The sequence below is a fragment of the Myodes glareolus genome, chromosome 1 (genome assembly GCF_982192425.1).
Source record: "Myodes glareolus chromosome 1, mMyoGla1.1, whole genome shotgun sequence".
NCBI classification, from domain to species: Eukaryota; Metazoa; Chordata; class Mammalia; order Rodentia; family Cricetidae; genus Myodes; species Myodes glareolus.
Genome location: NC_142026.1, coordinates 123,044,357 through 123,060,520, shown reverse-complemented (window position 1 = coordinate 123,060,520; position 16,164 = coordinate 123,044,357). Strand labels below are relative to the sequence as shown.

The following is a 16,164-nucleotide window of genomic DNA, read 5'->3' as shown; positions in this document are numbered from 1 at the left end:
ATTTTCTTAGTACTTGATGACTTGGAATTGTATGTACTCTAGATTTCTGTTATTTGATTGATTTAAGTAGACATTAAATCATAAACTATTAATAACAAAGGAGTAATCTCCCTTTGTTTTTCTGATCTGTATCTCTAAACTATATAGGGATGAAGTAGAGCCTTTGCTTCTCTGAGGATTACAAAGAGAGGTCTTCCACAGAGTAAATTAGAGTGTGTTTGTCAGGAACTAGTCTCCTTATATAAAGACGGCGTTGAACTTGTTTGTAAAGCATATGCATAAAGTTTAGAGCTTGATTTCAGACTTACAGCCTTATTGGCACATGTTAATTAAATAGTTCTTTCTCATAGGTGGTGGGGAGTCCAAAGAAAATTCAGAAAGAGTTAAGAAAATCAGTGAACAAGGACACAGATTCTGAATATCTGCCATCAAACACTTCTGATGATGATGATGATCCTTATTATTATTACTGCAAGGCCAGGAAAGGCCGTAGTAAATTGAAGAGAAAACCTGTTCTGCTCACTAAGAAGGAAAAGAGGCAGCCTATCAGTCCGGATTCCCATGGTCACTCTCCAGCTCTTGGTGACTCAGCAAATCCTGATCCTGATGTGTCGGAGAGTATACCTGCCTCAGAGAGCAAGCAAAACCAAGAAGGCGAAGACCGGGTGGGGTCTCCAAAGCCTGCTGCTGCTGAGTTGGCACATTCTAACACTGCAAGTCCCTGTGAGACCTCTGATTACCGCTTTGAGTGCATATGTGGTGAATTTGACCAGATTGGCCGGAAGCCGAGAGTTCAGTGTCTGAAGTGTCACCTGTGGCAGCATGCAAAGTGTGTGAATTACGAGGAGAAGAATCTGAAGGTTAAACCTTTTTACTGCCCCCACTGTCTTGTTGCAATGGAGCCAGTGTCAACAAGAGCAACTCTAATCATCTCTCCAAGTTCCATTTGCCACCAGTGGGTGGATGAAATCAACCGGCATGTCAGATCATCGTCTCTTCGAGTTTTGGTAAGACATTGGAGCTTAAGAGGAATAGAACCCTGTAAACTTTGCTTCATCATGATAGTTTTCATTGTGGTTTTGTTTCATGTTTTTATTACTGTTTGTTATTTTATTTACTTGGAGGGAGGATTGGAGCAGAATTTCACATAGCCCAGACTAGCTTCAGGGATGACATTGAACTCTGATCATCCTGCCTCTACCTCTCAAGTGCTGGTATTACAGGAATGTGTACCACACCCAGCTAATATTATGTATGATTGTACTTTTCTATATACTTTTATTTTCCAAAATTTTTTGTTAATGTTTTTATACTTTTTTTCTCCCAATAATACCTTGTACATGTTAGGCAAGCACTCTAGCACTGAGCCACATCACCATCATGTTTTTTTGTATATTCCTAAAATTATTATGATACTAGTACTAGCTGTATCAACTTGAGGAGACTATTGAAAAGAAGAAACAGAACAGTAGACTATATTCTTTTCTGATTTCTGAATTTCAGAAGTTGAGAATATGTTGACATAAAAACTTCAAAAATTCTTGATTATCAAGATGAAAATGAGTTGGTATAGGCATTTGTAATTTCAGAGGGAGATACAGTTCCAGGGTAGCATAGTATAGTTTCAGATGCTCATTCTAACCTGTTACCTTGTAGATCCATAATTCTCTTCTGGAGCCTCAGTTATTTCATTAGTAGAACAAAAGAAAAATACCCATTCAGCAGTTTTTTTTGTTGTGTATCATTTTCTTGGAACTATACACAATTCTGAAAATGGCCTCTCACAGGCTTGCTGTGTAAATGAGATTGGCCAAGTACTAACTCGTGGTCATTGGGTGTTACTGTTGGCCACATTTCTTCTTCCTCCCATGAGAATTGTGTAGGTTTTCCATAGTGGGCCACTGTTGTGGGCATGGAAACTTACAATAAATAAAGCATGACTTTTGCCACTAAGAAACTCTGTTTTGTGTGGATGAAATTTTCAGTCTTAGCTCCTTCAGTTTTGAGCAGGTCATTGTTTCCTCTGTGTGGGAAAGAAGTAGCACATAACAGTATTGCTGTTGAAGTTTGGAGAAGTGCTTTGTGTAGCCTCTGAAACAGAAACAGTACTTCGTGAATAGTAGCAGAGATTGCTCTACTTTCCCATCCCATCCCACTATATCTCACACTCCTACCAAGTCTCTCATTCTGCCTACATTCTTTGCTCTGTATTCTCACACCATGTTGAGTCCATCCAACAACCTGCCTATATTCTTTCCTCTCTATTTCCATTTGAAAGAACCCTAAGCATTGCTTCAAAAAATAACTGAAGCATTAGCCCCTCTGAGTTCACTGTCAGTTGCACAATTGGTCTTTGTAGTAGCATTTCAATTGTATTTTAATAAGTAAAGCTTGCCTGAAGATCTGAGAGTTAGACAGCCCCACGGGTCAGCCTTACAGACTAGGTAATGGTAATATACACCTTTAATCCCAGTAGCCACACTAGTTGCCATAGAAACCAGGCAGTGCATGCCTTTAATCCCAGCCCTAGAGAGGATTATAAAACGGGAGGAGACAGCTCTCAGACACAGTCTCATTCTGAGATTCCTGGAGGCAGGATTGCCATTTCGGACTGAGGTCAAGGTAAGAGCCAGTGGCTGACTTTTTGCTTTTCAGATATTTAGGTTGAACCCCAATTTCTCTCTGAGTTTTATTAATTGTGCTTTAGTCTTTCCACCAATGCTATCACAGTTGCTTTGTAATATGTCCATTGACATTGTTTATGTCACTTGACTCCCATGCTAGAACATAGTCTTTCTCTAGACAGTTGTACAATCTGTCTATAGTATGTGTGGCCAAATGCAAATTTAGAAAGGGCTCAGGTCAATAGGAATATGAATAAATGATTATTTTTATGACCTTTGCCAAGGTGTTTTTTAATAACTGTTGGTTCTGATTATTTCCCAGGTATATCAAGGAGTGAAGAAAGATGGCTTCTTACAGCCTCATTTTTTGGCAGAACAAGATATAGTTATCATTACCTATGATGTTCTTCGTTCAGAACTAAACTATGTCGATATCCCACATAGCAATAGCGAGGATGGGCGTCGCCTGAGGAACCAGAAGCGCTACATGGCCATTCCCAGTCCCCTGGTAGCAGTGGAGTGGTGGAGAATCTGTCTTGATGAAGCTCAGATGGTTGAATGTCCTACAGTAAAAGTAAGAATCTCTACAACATCTTCTGAGTGCTGATGACGGAAGGAAGAATGTGAATAGTTCAGTAGTTGGTTAACCCATACTACTGATACTGTTTGAACACTCTTGTGTTGCTAAACACTCCTGTGTTATGAACAAATAATCTTTTGAAATTAATTCTCTGAATGATGCTTCTCTATGGAATACTTGGAAACTTGATTGTCAATGTGTGTATGACAGAGTTCAAAGCAAGCTATGCTTTGGGACTTCTAAATTATTTCAGCTAACTAGGAGACTTATGGTATAGAATTATATGTATCTGTGTATGTATGTGTATGTCTCAGGCCTTCCTCTGCGACTCTCCACACTATTGCTTAGGATGGTTTTTCACTAGACCTGGAGCCTGCTGATTTAACTAAACTGGCTGGCCTTCTAGCCCCAGGGATCCTCCTGCCCTCCCTTTTCCTGGTGCTGAGATTTAACCCCTATGCACATTGCTTCTTACTTTGTTGCTGGGGATCCAATCTGAGTTCCTTGGTTGCACAGCAAATACTTTGATGAATGAGCCATCTGCCCTGTCGCAGATTATTTTTCTTTGTTCTGTCTCCAGTGACCAGTCTGAAACCTAGACTGAATTGATGAATCATATCTCATCAGACAGAAGCTTACCCCCTAGGAAGGCCTGGTGAAGGGAATGTATTCATTCAGGATATCTTTTTCTTCTCTGCGTGCTTGAACTACCTCTACATCTCAGGGTTGCTCATAGTGTGCTCCTACTAATGGGAACCACTGCGTTGAGTAACAGCTAATTGAGTATGAGATTTAGCAGTGAGTGTGATAACTATTAAATAAAAGTAGATGTATCTTAACTGAAATGCATCTGTTAGTAGCTATTTTCATGAGAAAATGTGTGACTGATTTCTGTGTTTTATTTCATATTATTTCTTATTTTTCTTTGATTAGGCTGCAGAAATGGCCCAGCGTTTGAGTGGGATTAACCGGTGGTGCATCAGTGGCACTCCAGTGCAGAGAGGATTGGAGGGTAATACAGACTTTACACAGTCCCCATACTGGAAGTGCTTATTTGTTTTGGGGGAAAATACTGCTAGCCTTAATTTTTTTCAAAATCCTTATTTAGTTAAGTATTTGTGTACTTAAAGTTTGCTCCTAATAGTTTAAAGCATTTATCTTGTTATGTTGAATTTGGGTGGTATCTTCAGATACATGAGGACAGATAGATATGTAGTGAGTACTCCCTTTGCTTTAAATTGACCAAATATTGTACCCATTCCACAGTATAGATACAGGTCTCAAGTCAACCTGAGTTCAAAGAACAAACTTTAGAACCTGAGAAGAAAGGAAGGCATGAGGGAGAGAAAATCAAATTTCATAGTAAGGCATACTGAAGAAAGAGGTAGCCAGGTTGAGATCTGCAGTGCTGTTCAGTGATCAGAGAAAAGGATTCTCCGGCTAAAGTATGGAGAAATCATGTGCATGCCGAGACTCAATAGATAGGTATAGAGAAAGTCAAAATGGACCTTTTAGACTATAATAAAGTGTTTTTGATATTTTCATGAAAAATTGGGAGCTGTTAGAAGAATTTAGACACAATGTTTTACTCTCATCTTGTAGATAGATTTATTTTTCAAAAGATCACTCATTGTAATCTGGGAAATTATTTAGCAGAGAATGAAGTATATACTAGGATATTAGGTGATTGCCTCCAAGGATTGATGGAGGCATGCAGTGCGATCATTATGGTTCTAGACTAGAGTTATCTTAGAGAAACAGAAAAAGTGGATAAGGAAACTTTACAAGGGGTGATGTTTTCATACATATCTGAATCATACATTTCTCTGTAAATAACACTAGAGGAAAAACATCTTTGGGTAAGAAGAATATTAGTTTGTCTTAGGCAGATATAATTTGATGGTTTTAAGTAGAATATAAATAGCTGTACTGATGTAATCTGAACTATAAATCTGATTCCTGCAGATAAGCGTTTGTTACTAATTTCCATGTACTATGAGGTTCACTTAATTCTACTATTTAGCAAGCCCTGTCTAACAAAATAAGTAATTTCAACCTAAAATGTCTGTCATCTTCATATGATGTTATAGGTAGTTGTGGTTTTTACATTTTTATGTTTTATAATTTTTTTAGAGTCTTATACAATGTGTCTTGATATTCATCTGCCTCCCTTAATTCTTCCCCAGTTCACTCACCAGACCGGCTTTGCTGCCTAAATATTTTGGAGTATGTGGTCTTCCACTAGAGGCTCACTGGGGACTATGCTGTTAAAGAAAACTCCCCTTTCCCAGCAGCTAACAGTTACCAGTAGCTCCAGATCATAGGATGGGACTGTGTTCTCAACTTCTCTCTCCAAGTAGGGACTTCATCTAACTTGGAGTCATGGAATTTTAAAAATAATTCTTGCTCATTTTGAAGAGACTATTTACTGTATTTTTTCAATTAATGACACATTAAAGCATAAAAAAATTATACTCAGCTGAAGAAATAACTCAGTGGTTAAGGGTAGTGATTCATTAAATGTGTTTTTTGTGTATTTCATTATTGTCTTAAGCTAATTCCCTAGAAATGAAATTAGTTGATCATTAGGAAAGTTGAGTCAGAGCATATTCTCTGTATCACATGAGATTACCTCATTTTTTCCATACTTTTCTCATTTGACAAGTATTACTTTGATGCTTGCATCTTAATTAAGCAAATCTTCTGAAGACTTTTGCACTGCCAGGCTTTTAAGTGCAAGCTATGATAGCCGTTGTTAAATTTTAAGTATCTCAGCAGTTAGAGCAGATCAGTAGATTCTCAGAAGTGTAAACTGATCTGGAATTAAATGTTCAGATTCAAGAGGCTACAAGATGAATTCTTCATATAAGTTCTATGTGTGTTTGTGGGTCTTTGAGTGATCTTACGCAAAAGAGCAATGAAGAAATCCAGAAACAATTATCCCTGCTGTCCTGTACCTTTTCCTTTGTAGATCTCTTTGGTCTGGTGGTCTTTCTTGGGATTGAACCTTACTGTGTCAAACACTGGTGGATTCGACTTCTCTATCGACCATACTGCAAGAAGAATCCTCAGCATCTCTACAGTTTTATTGCCAAGATATTGTGGAGGTCGGCAAAGAAAGATGTCATTGACCAAGTCAGTGTGTCAACCTTTTACTAAGGAAACTAAGCTTGGTTGCAAAGTTAAAACTTCAGGTTAAATTGTTCCGTTTCCAACTTCCCAATACAGATCCAGATTCCACCTCAGACTGAGGAAATGCACTGGCTCCACTTCTCTCCCGTGGAGAGGCATTTCTATCACCGCCAGCATGAGGTGTGCTGCCAGGATGCCGTGGTAAAGCTCAGGAAGATCTCCGACTGGGCCCTCAAACTGAGCAGCTTGGACAGAAGGACTGTCACCTCCATCCTGTATCCTCTGCTTCGGCTCAGGCAGGCCTGCTGCCATCCACAGGCTGTTCGCGGAGAGTTCTTGCCACTCCAGAAGAGGTTTTACTCTCAGTTTCCTTCTTCTGTGGGGTTTATGTTGCAATAGTAGGCTGTATTTAAGCACTTTGACTCCCAGTTTTATTCAGGGACTTCTGGCTAGGTATCAGTTATTTTTTTTAGTTTCATGGTTTTCTTCATATGGAGCCTCATTTGTGGAAGAATCATAACGGAAGGCTTTTTCCGTGTTTTTGAACATTTCTTTTAAAATTTGAATAATTATAGCAGGTTTTTGTGGTTCCATTTTTGGTTTGGAGAGTTCGTTTGGTTTTTTGGGGTTTTTTTTTGTTTTGTTTTTTTTTTTTTTTTTTTTTTTTTGCTTGTACTTTTCTGTTCATCCCACCCCTGTGTGCATGCTTTTCAAACAGGTTTCTCTGTGTAGCCCTGACTGCCCTGGAACTGACTCTGTAGGCCAGGCTGATTCTACAGTCTCTGCCTCCCAAGTATTTAGATTAAAAGCATGCACTACCACACCTGACAAAATTTTTTGTTCTTAATGTATGTCTAGTTTCCCATATGAGGGAGCAGCTAGATTGCCACTAAGTATTTTCTTTATAATTGTGCTAGCTATATCCTTTGATATGTTCTGTTGTTCCAGAATTCTTTTTGTGGATTGGACTGCACCTCAAAATCTGGCGTGTTTTTAGTACCTGGGATTATAAGAAACTCTTAGCTGTCAAAGAGCTATAAAGACAATTATATTTGGGGCTTACCTTTGAATGGTTTTATAGACAGCTAGAAATGGTAAAGATGATAATTCATATAGTATAACCTGAATTGGTAATAGTTTTAAGAATTACAGATTGCTATTGAAACAAATTCTATTTAAATGGTAGTTTATGATATCCCTCTAATGGAAATGGTATTTTATTTGACCATTGAAACATCTCTTACTTTTATTTTATAAACTAAAAATTAAATTTACAGCAAAGCATAAATTTAGAGAATTATAGTGATGGGATTGATTCAGACCTAGCTCCACATTGTGACCCTGTACTGTTTCAAATGAATCATATTTTACTTTGTACTTATGAGAGATTTTACTAGTTCCCTTCACCCTTGAATAAAGTACAGAAACTTAACAGAAGGCAGGTCAGGTGGGAGAGTACTTGCTGTATTAGGAACAATGACGTGAGAACAGTAACTGTAAAACTGAAGGTGAAGGACCTGGAGATGGCTCAGCAGTTCATAGCTCTTGCTGCTCTTCCAAAGCACTGAGTGTGGTTCCCATTACCCACCTCAGGTGCTCACCTCGTGTGCACGCACACACACATGACATACCAAGATAGACACACACACATACTCAAACTGCTGATTTGTGCACAAACTATCAAGATTCCTGCACTCTTTCCTGAGGACAGTGTGATTTTCCTGCTGTGATAGTATTTAGGGTTTGTTCCAGTTTTGAAAGATGTCTCTTCTTTTAGCACCATGACAATGGAAGAGCTGCTGACATCTTTGCAGAAGAAATGTGGAACGGAATGTGAAGAGGCCCACCGGCAACTAGTTTGTGCCCTCAACGGCTTAGCAGGCATCCATATCATTAAAGGTAGAAGGTGATTGCTTTATTTTATCTGATTCTTCCAGTACTTTCTGAAGAAGGTTAGGTACAGAGGGATGCTGTCACACACTGTTGATATGAGTTCAATGGGTTGGGTTATCCAGAGAACCCTTACATAGAACATGTCAAGAACAGTCAGTGCACATGAACCTTAAGCAAACATCTCCACTTCAGGAAATTTTGGAAATTAGAAACTTTTAGAAAATTACAATATGAAAAAAGATTTTGTTATAAGATACTTATCTTAGTCTTTTATAGTGAATAATCAGCCAGAACATTTAAAAATAGAAAAACAATTAAATTTTGACACTTTCCTGGAAGTATTTTTTATTGATTTTTTTAAAATAATAATACTGTAAATTCATTTCTTTTTATATCATGGTGTATACCATGTAGATGTAGAAAGAAAGATGCAAAACACAATCTGAAATCTTGCATATATAACTAAAGCCTCTGTTTCCAAATAAATAGAACAAAAATTGATAGACCTGTTAGGAAAATGGATAGATTTGTAATTGTAGTAGGAAGTGCCAGTACCTCCTCAATTAGAGAACAAATAGATAACACTGTGTCAACACTTAACCACTAGAACAGAGACTTGACCACTTACTGAACTCTGTACCCAGCCAGAGAGAAGTATATACTCTTTTCACGTACACATCTAGGGTATAAAGCAAGTCAATAAACATAAAGATTCAAGTCTTCCAGTATTTGTTTTATTACCACAGTGGGATTGAACTCACTATCATAGACTGGTGAGGGGCCTCAGTGGGTAAAGGTACCTGCTGCCAAGTTTGATGACCCAAATTCAATTCCTGGGACCCACATTTTGGGAGGAGAGAACTCACAAGTTGTCCTCTACCTTCAACTGTGCACTTTGGCATCCATCCTCTCCTCACTTATAAGTAAATAATTTAAAAATATATATCAATAAAAAATAACTAGAAATACTTCAGATATCTTGGAAGGGAGTAACACTAAATATAAAGAATAATTCAAAAGAGAAGCTGGGAAGTTTTTTAAGAGCAAAATACCAAGATGTATAAGGTGCAGCACATCAATAATTAAAGAGAAATTTGAAGCATAAAATAATCAAAAATGTTCGGTTACATTAATCTCTCAGTCCTTTAGATCACAGTACAGAGTAGTCATTGCTTTGCCTCTCCAAGGAAGTATCATTCTAATATGAAGCCGGAATCACTGAAAACTTGGGATCCAGCTTTTCTCATGTTCTGAAGTATAGTATGAAGTTAAATCAGAGTCTTACTAATTTCACCTTGTTTTATTAGCAGTAATTAATTTTATTAGCAGTAATTAATAGTAGGACAAAATAAGGGTTATGTCTGAGTAATATTCCAAATATAGCACTAACAACTTTCAGAAAGAAAGTCTTTGGGGACATTACTAGGCTCAATAGTTTTTATGAATTTATATTGCATCTACTTTCAACCATCATTTTGCTAAGCATGTCCTGACTGTAGTAGTCATTCTAAATTCCAAAATACCCAAATCTTACAGTCCATAAAGCCAAGACTAAATGGACAAAACAACTCTGATAAAGAATTTTTTAATTGAACTTTTTTTTACACCAACTTGGGCAAAATTAAGCAAAAATTAGGAAAATATGTATCATCTAATATCAGTGTTTTACAGTGTAAACTTAATTGACTAGAGTAATTGTTAATTAGACTTTATAGATTACTTCACTACCATTGGAGCTGAACTTGTAAAAGTGGGGGAAACATGAGTCAAATAATCCCAAACTGACTCCAAAAAGAGTATTCCAGGGTTTTTCTTTATTAAAGGGGAAAGCTCACAGAACAGGAATGAGGGTCCAACCTCAAGGTGTGAAGCGCGGGAAGAAAAGAGGGGAGAGTTGGGCGTGATGGCAGCTTTTCTAGGAACCCAAAAGTCATGCTCCCACCTGGTCCAGCCTCTTAAAGGCCATTGCCTGAAGGAGGTTCCTCATCATACTACAAGTGAAAAATACGTATGCTTGCTCTTGAAAATGTGTAAATAATGAATGTGATATTTAAAATACTTTGGGATTATTGAGATCTAACATCTTATCTTAGAAATGATCATTGTCCAACTCTAAAAATAGGTCTCTGTATAACCCAGACCAGGCCTTGAATGTGGCTGTGTGGCCTTGGAGTTACTCAAACTATGTATTCCTCTTCCCTTTTCCTCAGTCTTCTGAAACAGGTTGGGGTTCCAGCCAGAAATGATTTTTCTCTTCCTTCTTTTTTTCTTTTCTTTTTTTTTTTTTTTCGAGACAGGATTTCCCTCCTCTCCTAGCTATCCTGGAACTTGCTCACTCTGTAGACCAAGCTGGCCTCTACCTTACAGAGATCCACCTGCCTCTGCCTGCTGAGTGTAGGGATTAAAGCCATACATCATCACACCTGGCTCAAAAAGATCTTTTTCTAAATGCATTTTATATTGTGCATAACAATTTCATGTCTATACACTATTTTATTCATATAATTGCTTGGTAATTGTGGTATTGTCCCGTTTTGCTTAGGAAACACATTCATATGTGCTTAGTTGCTTTCTCAAGACCGTGCTAGTGTCTGACTTGGTGCACAGGCCTGTTATCCTAGCACTTGGGAGCCAGAGGCAAGATATCTGCTACAAATTTGAGGTCGGCCTAGTTTGCATGATGGTGTTCTCCTGATCAGCTGCTCAGATAATGGTCTAAACTGCGGTACTTCCATTAAATTGGAGTTTATTAGATGATTGTCCTTCTTAAATGGTAGAATAGACACTAATTGTTTCCATATACCTATTGAGTGGCATTTCTGTCTTAGCACTAGGAAGGCTGAAACAAGAAAATAGGAATTCAAAGTCAGTTGGGGCTAAATAGGGAGATCCTATTTCAAAAAAAAACAAAAAGCTTTTATTCACTGCATGAAGATAACTGGATATCACTCCCCATTATCTCAGATGACCTTATTTTTATAAAACTAATCTCCCTTATCATATGGAATAGAAATTAGCTGAGTCCTCAGTATTATCAAAGTACGTGTTTTAGAATGCTTTATAGTATGTGTATGTATATGGGCATGTGTGCATATGCATACACACATATCATGGACTTATAGATGAGCTTAAAAATAGGAAAAGGAGAGAAATCCCAAAGAAGTGTGCACATCTATATAGGGAATTGTGGTTATAAATATAACCCTAAATATTGTTAAAACTACTTTAAAGTTGTTTTTATTTTGGTGAAAGAATAACATGCTTTCTTGGCAAAGAAATAGCAGCATCTTTACACGGTTTTTGTACTTCATAACTTTTCTGGCATTCAATTGTAAATTTAATTTGTAATTTACTTATGAGATTTTCCTCAGACAACAAGTACAAGTAGAAGCTATTATTTAAGACACTAAATTGGACTCTTCTCTCCTTTCCTTCGATATCTTCACCCTTCTCTCTAATAAGCTAGAGACAACTTTATAGATGTTGTGAGGCATGGGTCCCCTCAGCATCCACTCAGTCCTACTTCTGTAGCATACAGGCAGCTATTGGACAGCACAGGAGTGAGCAGAGCTGGGCTCCAATAAGGCTGTTTACGGTCATTATATCTTTCATGTCATAAAATATCATCTTTTGAAGATCTTTCCACTGTTTAAAATGTAAAATTAGGCTTAGCGTGTAGCTCAGGAGCAGTTGGTTCACTTGCTTGGCATCCTTTAATCCTAGCATCACAAAAAGTAGAAATGTAAAAGCCATTCTTTCCTGAGAAATTACATAAAAATGCAGGTCAGATTTAGTGCATTTGCCGTTGTTTGACCGACTGTGTTTCAGTAGATGCTTTTTGAAGTGCTTCCTGTGCATAAACCGCGAAGTATAAGCAGAGAAAACCAAACAGATTGTAATGTGTGTGACCAGAAGTGGAAGGGTTGCTAAGATCTGTGTTGATTTTTGCACGTTTTCTCCTGTTTTATCCTTGAGACAGGTTTTATCCTAGTCCAGGTGACCTGGAGCTTCTGTGTAGCACTGTGCAGCTTACTGTGCAGTGAGGCCCCATCCTCTTCCCTCACAATGCTTACATTACAGACAACTCTAGGTTTTTAAAGTGTTGTTTTTAATATTGTTTTTCTCATTTTTGAGATTATTACATAATTACGCCATTCCCTCCCCCATTTCCTCCTTTTAAACCCACTGATGCATTCCTTCTTGCTTACTTTCAAAATCATAACCTCTTTTTTCATTAATAGTTGTAACATGCTTGTATATGTTTATATACGTATATATTCATAAATATATCATGTTAGTCTGTATAATGTTACTTGTGTGTATATGATTTCAGTGCTGACCATTTGGAACTGGGTAACCAGTTGGTGTGCTCTTCCCTGGGGAAGACTTTCTCCCACTCTCAGCATTCCTTAGTTACCTGTAGTTCTTTGTATAGGGATGAAGCCTCCAAGTCCTCCCCCCAGTCCACTTTGGTATGCTTTATACTAGGAACAAGTATGCATATCAGTAAAAGTTAGTTACTTTTCTGAGAATTAGATATAGATTTGTCAGAATGTTATGAATACTTATCACTACTGATATTTTAAATTTGTCCTTATTTTTAAGCTATAATGCATGCTAATTGACAACCTTTTCTTCTAATATGAACTATTATTATTTTTATATTTAATCATTTTTCAGTATAATCTCAAGGCATTGCAAATATATTTTATTTTAAATATATCTCAGTATAATTTAAAACAATAAAATATCCTATGCAATAAAGGAATGATAATCACCTTTTAAAAAGGTAGAATAATCCTAATTCAAGGTCAGATTCTTTAACCTACAAAAATAATGAGTTATAAGGTTGGGAATAGGGCAGTTTGGTGATAGGGCAGTTGTCCAGCATGTGCAAAATCCCAGCACTGAAAAATCAATAATAATAGCCATAATAGGAGTTAGAATTATTCTTTTTCTGGTACAGATTTTAGATTACAGATAACTGAGTAACACTGGGAGTGACGTGACTTGTGTCCTTCATTGTGTTCTAATCCCTCAGGCGAGTATGCCTCAGCAGCCGAGCTGTACAGAGAAGTGCTACGCTCCTCCGAGGAGCACAAAGGAAAACTCAAAACAGATTCTCTTCAAGTAAGTGTAGCCTGAAAAGTGTCAAGTGTGCATTCAAATTGTTTTAAACAATGACTTTTCAAAGTGTTAAAGTAAAAAGTGAACTGAGTCTCACTAACTAGAGGTAAAAGCTGGTATTCCTTCTTTTAAATGTGCCCCTGGAGTGGTTGTGTCTGTGATAAAGTTTGAGAATCACCACTGTTCTCTCCACGTGGGCCTATAACCTACACTGGGAGATAGTTGTAATTGTTTGTAATTCAGAGAGTAGGCTAATTTTATAATTTTCCATATGCACATTAACATGTTTGTTCAAATAACCTTTATCAGAAATAAAAAATGAGCTAAAACTAAGATAGTGAAACTGAGTAAAGTAATCGTGACCTTTGGTCTCCTAAGTTCTACTTTTAGAAGCCTTGTAGGATTTGCATGTTTGAATTATATCACTAGCTGCTCTTTCCCAGCAAATCATAGGTAAGATTCTAGCTAAGTGAGAAATAAAGGCTCATTTATTAATCTCGGCAAGCTTGGCCTTGATACCTAGGTAAGTTGACTTTGTCATTCACAAAGACTTTAGAACTTGCATATCCATGTGATACAATAGGCATTTGGAAAAGTGTATAAAGGGGGCAGAAATAGGTAGGGCAAAGATCAGCTGAAAGTGTTCTTATTTCTACAAAGATAAACAAGGCAGGACATGGACCTTAAACATGTGTGTACCTTAGGGAACAATGTCTTGTTCTTCAAGAAAAGAAATAAAGATAGAAGAGGGGCGAGAAGACCCTCAAGAAGAATTTGAGTTCCAAATTTCTGAGTTCAAAATCAAAGGATAAGCCATCCGCTTCATTCTTGCTTATCATTAGTTTATGTCTTCTGCCTGGCAAAGTGTTGCTCACTGAATCCTATACTCTCTCCAGTCAGGTCAGCAATGTTGTTCTTTTGGGATAAAATGCTACACATATTTTCCCTTCTAACTACTTATACAAAAATTAATAGGTCGTTTTCCACACGTGCACACAGAGAAGATGAAGCACGTATCTCTAGTATCATTTTTACCTTTTTGCTATTAAATCTGCTAGTACTATTCACTGTGTGGTTTAAGGAGCCATGTTGAAAAGACCTAAAACATTTGAGATCATGTAGACTCCACAGAGACTTATGCTATAGCTAGTAATCTATGCCGAGATAAGGTGAGCTCTGGAAGTCTTATATCACTGGCACCAAATCATATTACCAGAACTCTGTCCTAATCATCTCTTAGCCCAGCTATCTTCCCAGATAAAAACCACTGTGATTTCACTTCAGTTCTGCTCATTGCCTCTAACCTGTAGCCAGTTGCTGGCTATTCATAAGCTCAGTGTGTTCAGATAACAACATCTGTTTTCATTATCTCTGTTTTTGTCGTAATACTGTTTAACACTTTTAGACTCATTTTCTAGAAAAAGAATCAAGTTAGGGCAGTCAGCCTTTCTATATTACTGTGTAGTCTCGAGTCCTGCAATTTCCTATGTAGACTTTTGCATGTACAATAAAAAAGGAGGTATACCCGTGTATTCGTACTTTGCTGTGTACATAGCGGTACTACAGGAAAATGTATATCTTTAATTGAAGAAAATTCATGTCATGATTTAAGACCTTTGCTATTCACTCTCCCATGGATAAAAACAACGTCATTCAAACATTTTCAGATGGAAAGTATTCAGCAAGAGAGGCTTTGAATTCATGCTCTGTGTGCCACACAGTAGATGCTGTGGTTTCCACTGCATTGCATCACAGCATCACCTTTTGTGTTTATAGAGACTTCATGCCACACATAACTTAATGGAGCTCTTGGCAGCCAAACACCCAGGGATACCTCCCACCTTAAGAGATGGCAGACTTGAAGAAGAGGTAATCGTTATTCTTTTCATTCTACTTATGAAAGTTTACTTTTTCAAACTTTATATTTCATTTATGTATTTCTAGTGTATAACATTTAAGTCAATGTAGCAAGCCATGTTTTCCTGTAATTTTGATGTTTCAAACTTTGCTGTGGTGACATGGAGTGGCAGAGAATATTGGACTCCATATTATTTGTTTGTCCGGGACTCTATTTACCAATGTGTTACATGGCTTGTATATACCGCATTAATGATTCATGGTAGGACTATAAAGAGTTGGATAAACAGAAAAGTTACATTCTCTTCCTTTGTTTTATTTCAGAGAGCACGTGAACTTAAGTTCTCAGTCGCATTTCTATCTAGAGCAGTTGAGAACGTTCTCAAGTTTCCTAATATTGTGACCCCCAACCATAAGTTATTTTCATTGCTACTTCATAACTAAATTTGCAACTGTTGTGAATTGTCACGTAAATATTTGTTTTCTGGTGGTCTTAGATGACCCCTGTGAAAGGGTCCTTTGTTGTGCCTCCCCACATGGGTCATGACCCATAGGTTGAGAACACTGCTCTAAGAGTTTACTGAAAGGAATGATACTATAAGTTGTTTTACTAGAAATTTCTAATAACTTGCTATATTAAGTCTCCCAACTGCATTTTTTTAAGATCAAAGAGGAAGAACATCAGTAAATCGAAGGAGTAGATATGGTTGTAATATATTGAACCTCAAAGTAAGAGTTTTTATTGGAATCAACTAGATAGAAAATTTGGACTTTATAAGTACATTTATTTATATTTGTTAAAATGAATAATTTTTGTTGACAAAATTTCATGGATTTATAGTATTCAAAATGATGTTTTGATGTATACAGATATTGTAGAGTGGCTAACTAATAATCTCTCCCCATTACCTCATATACTTAAACAGTGAAAATATTTAAAATCTAATCTTA

At 37.2% G+C, this 16,164-nt stretch overlaps 1 protein-coding gene across 4 annotated transcripts in view; it reads left to right on the top strand.

Annotated features, from left to right (window-relative positions):
- Shprh (SNF2 histone linker PHD RING helicase) overlaps positions 1 to 16,164 on the top strand; it is a 65,136-nt gene that overhangs the window by 16,315 nt on the left and 32,657 nt on the right. For all 4 annotated transcript variants that reach the window (XM_048424955.3, XM_048424954.3, XM_048424956.3 and 1 more), the window contains exons 9-16: positions 351 to 1,007; positions 2,947 to 3,198; positions 4,138 to 4,216; positions 6,176 to 6,339; positions 6,433 to 6,689; positions 8,114 to 8,235; positions 13,271 to 13,359; positions 15,133 to 15,225. In XM_048424955.3, coding sequence (XP_048280912.3) covers positions 351 to 1,007; positions 2,947 to 3,198; positions 4,138 to 4,216; positions 6,176 to 6,339; positions 6,433 to 6,689; positions 8,114 to 8,235; positions 13,271 to 13,359; positions 15,133 to 15,225 — 1,713 coding nt within the window. The remainder of the gene's footprint in view (positions 1 to 350; positions 1,008 to 2,946; positions 3,199 to 4,137; positions 4,217 to 6,175; positions 6,340 to 6,432; positions 6,690 to 8,113; positions 8,236 to 13,270; positions 13,360 to 15,132; positions 15,226 to 16,164) is intronic.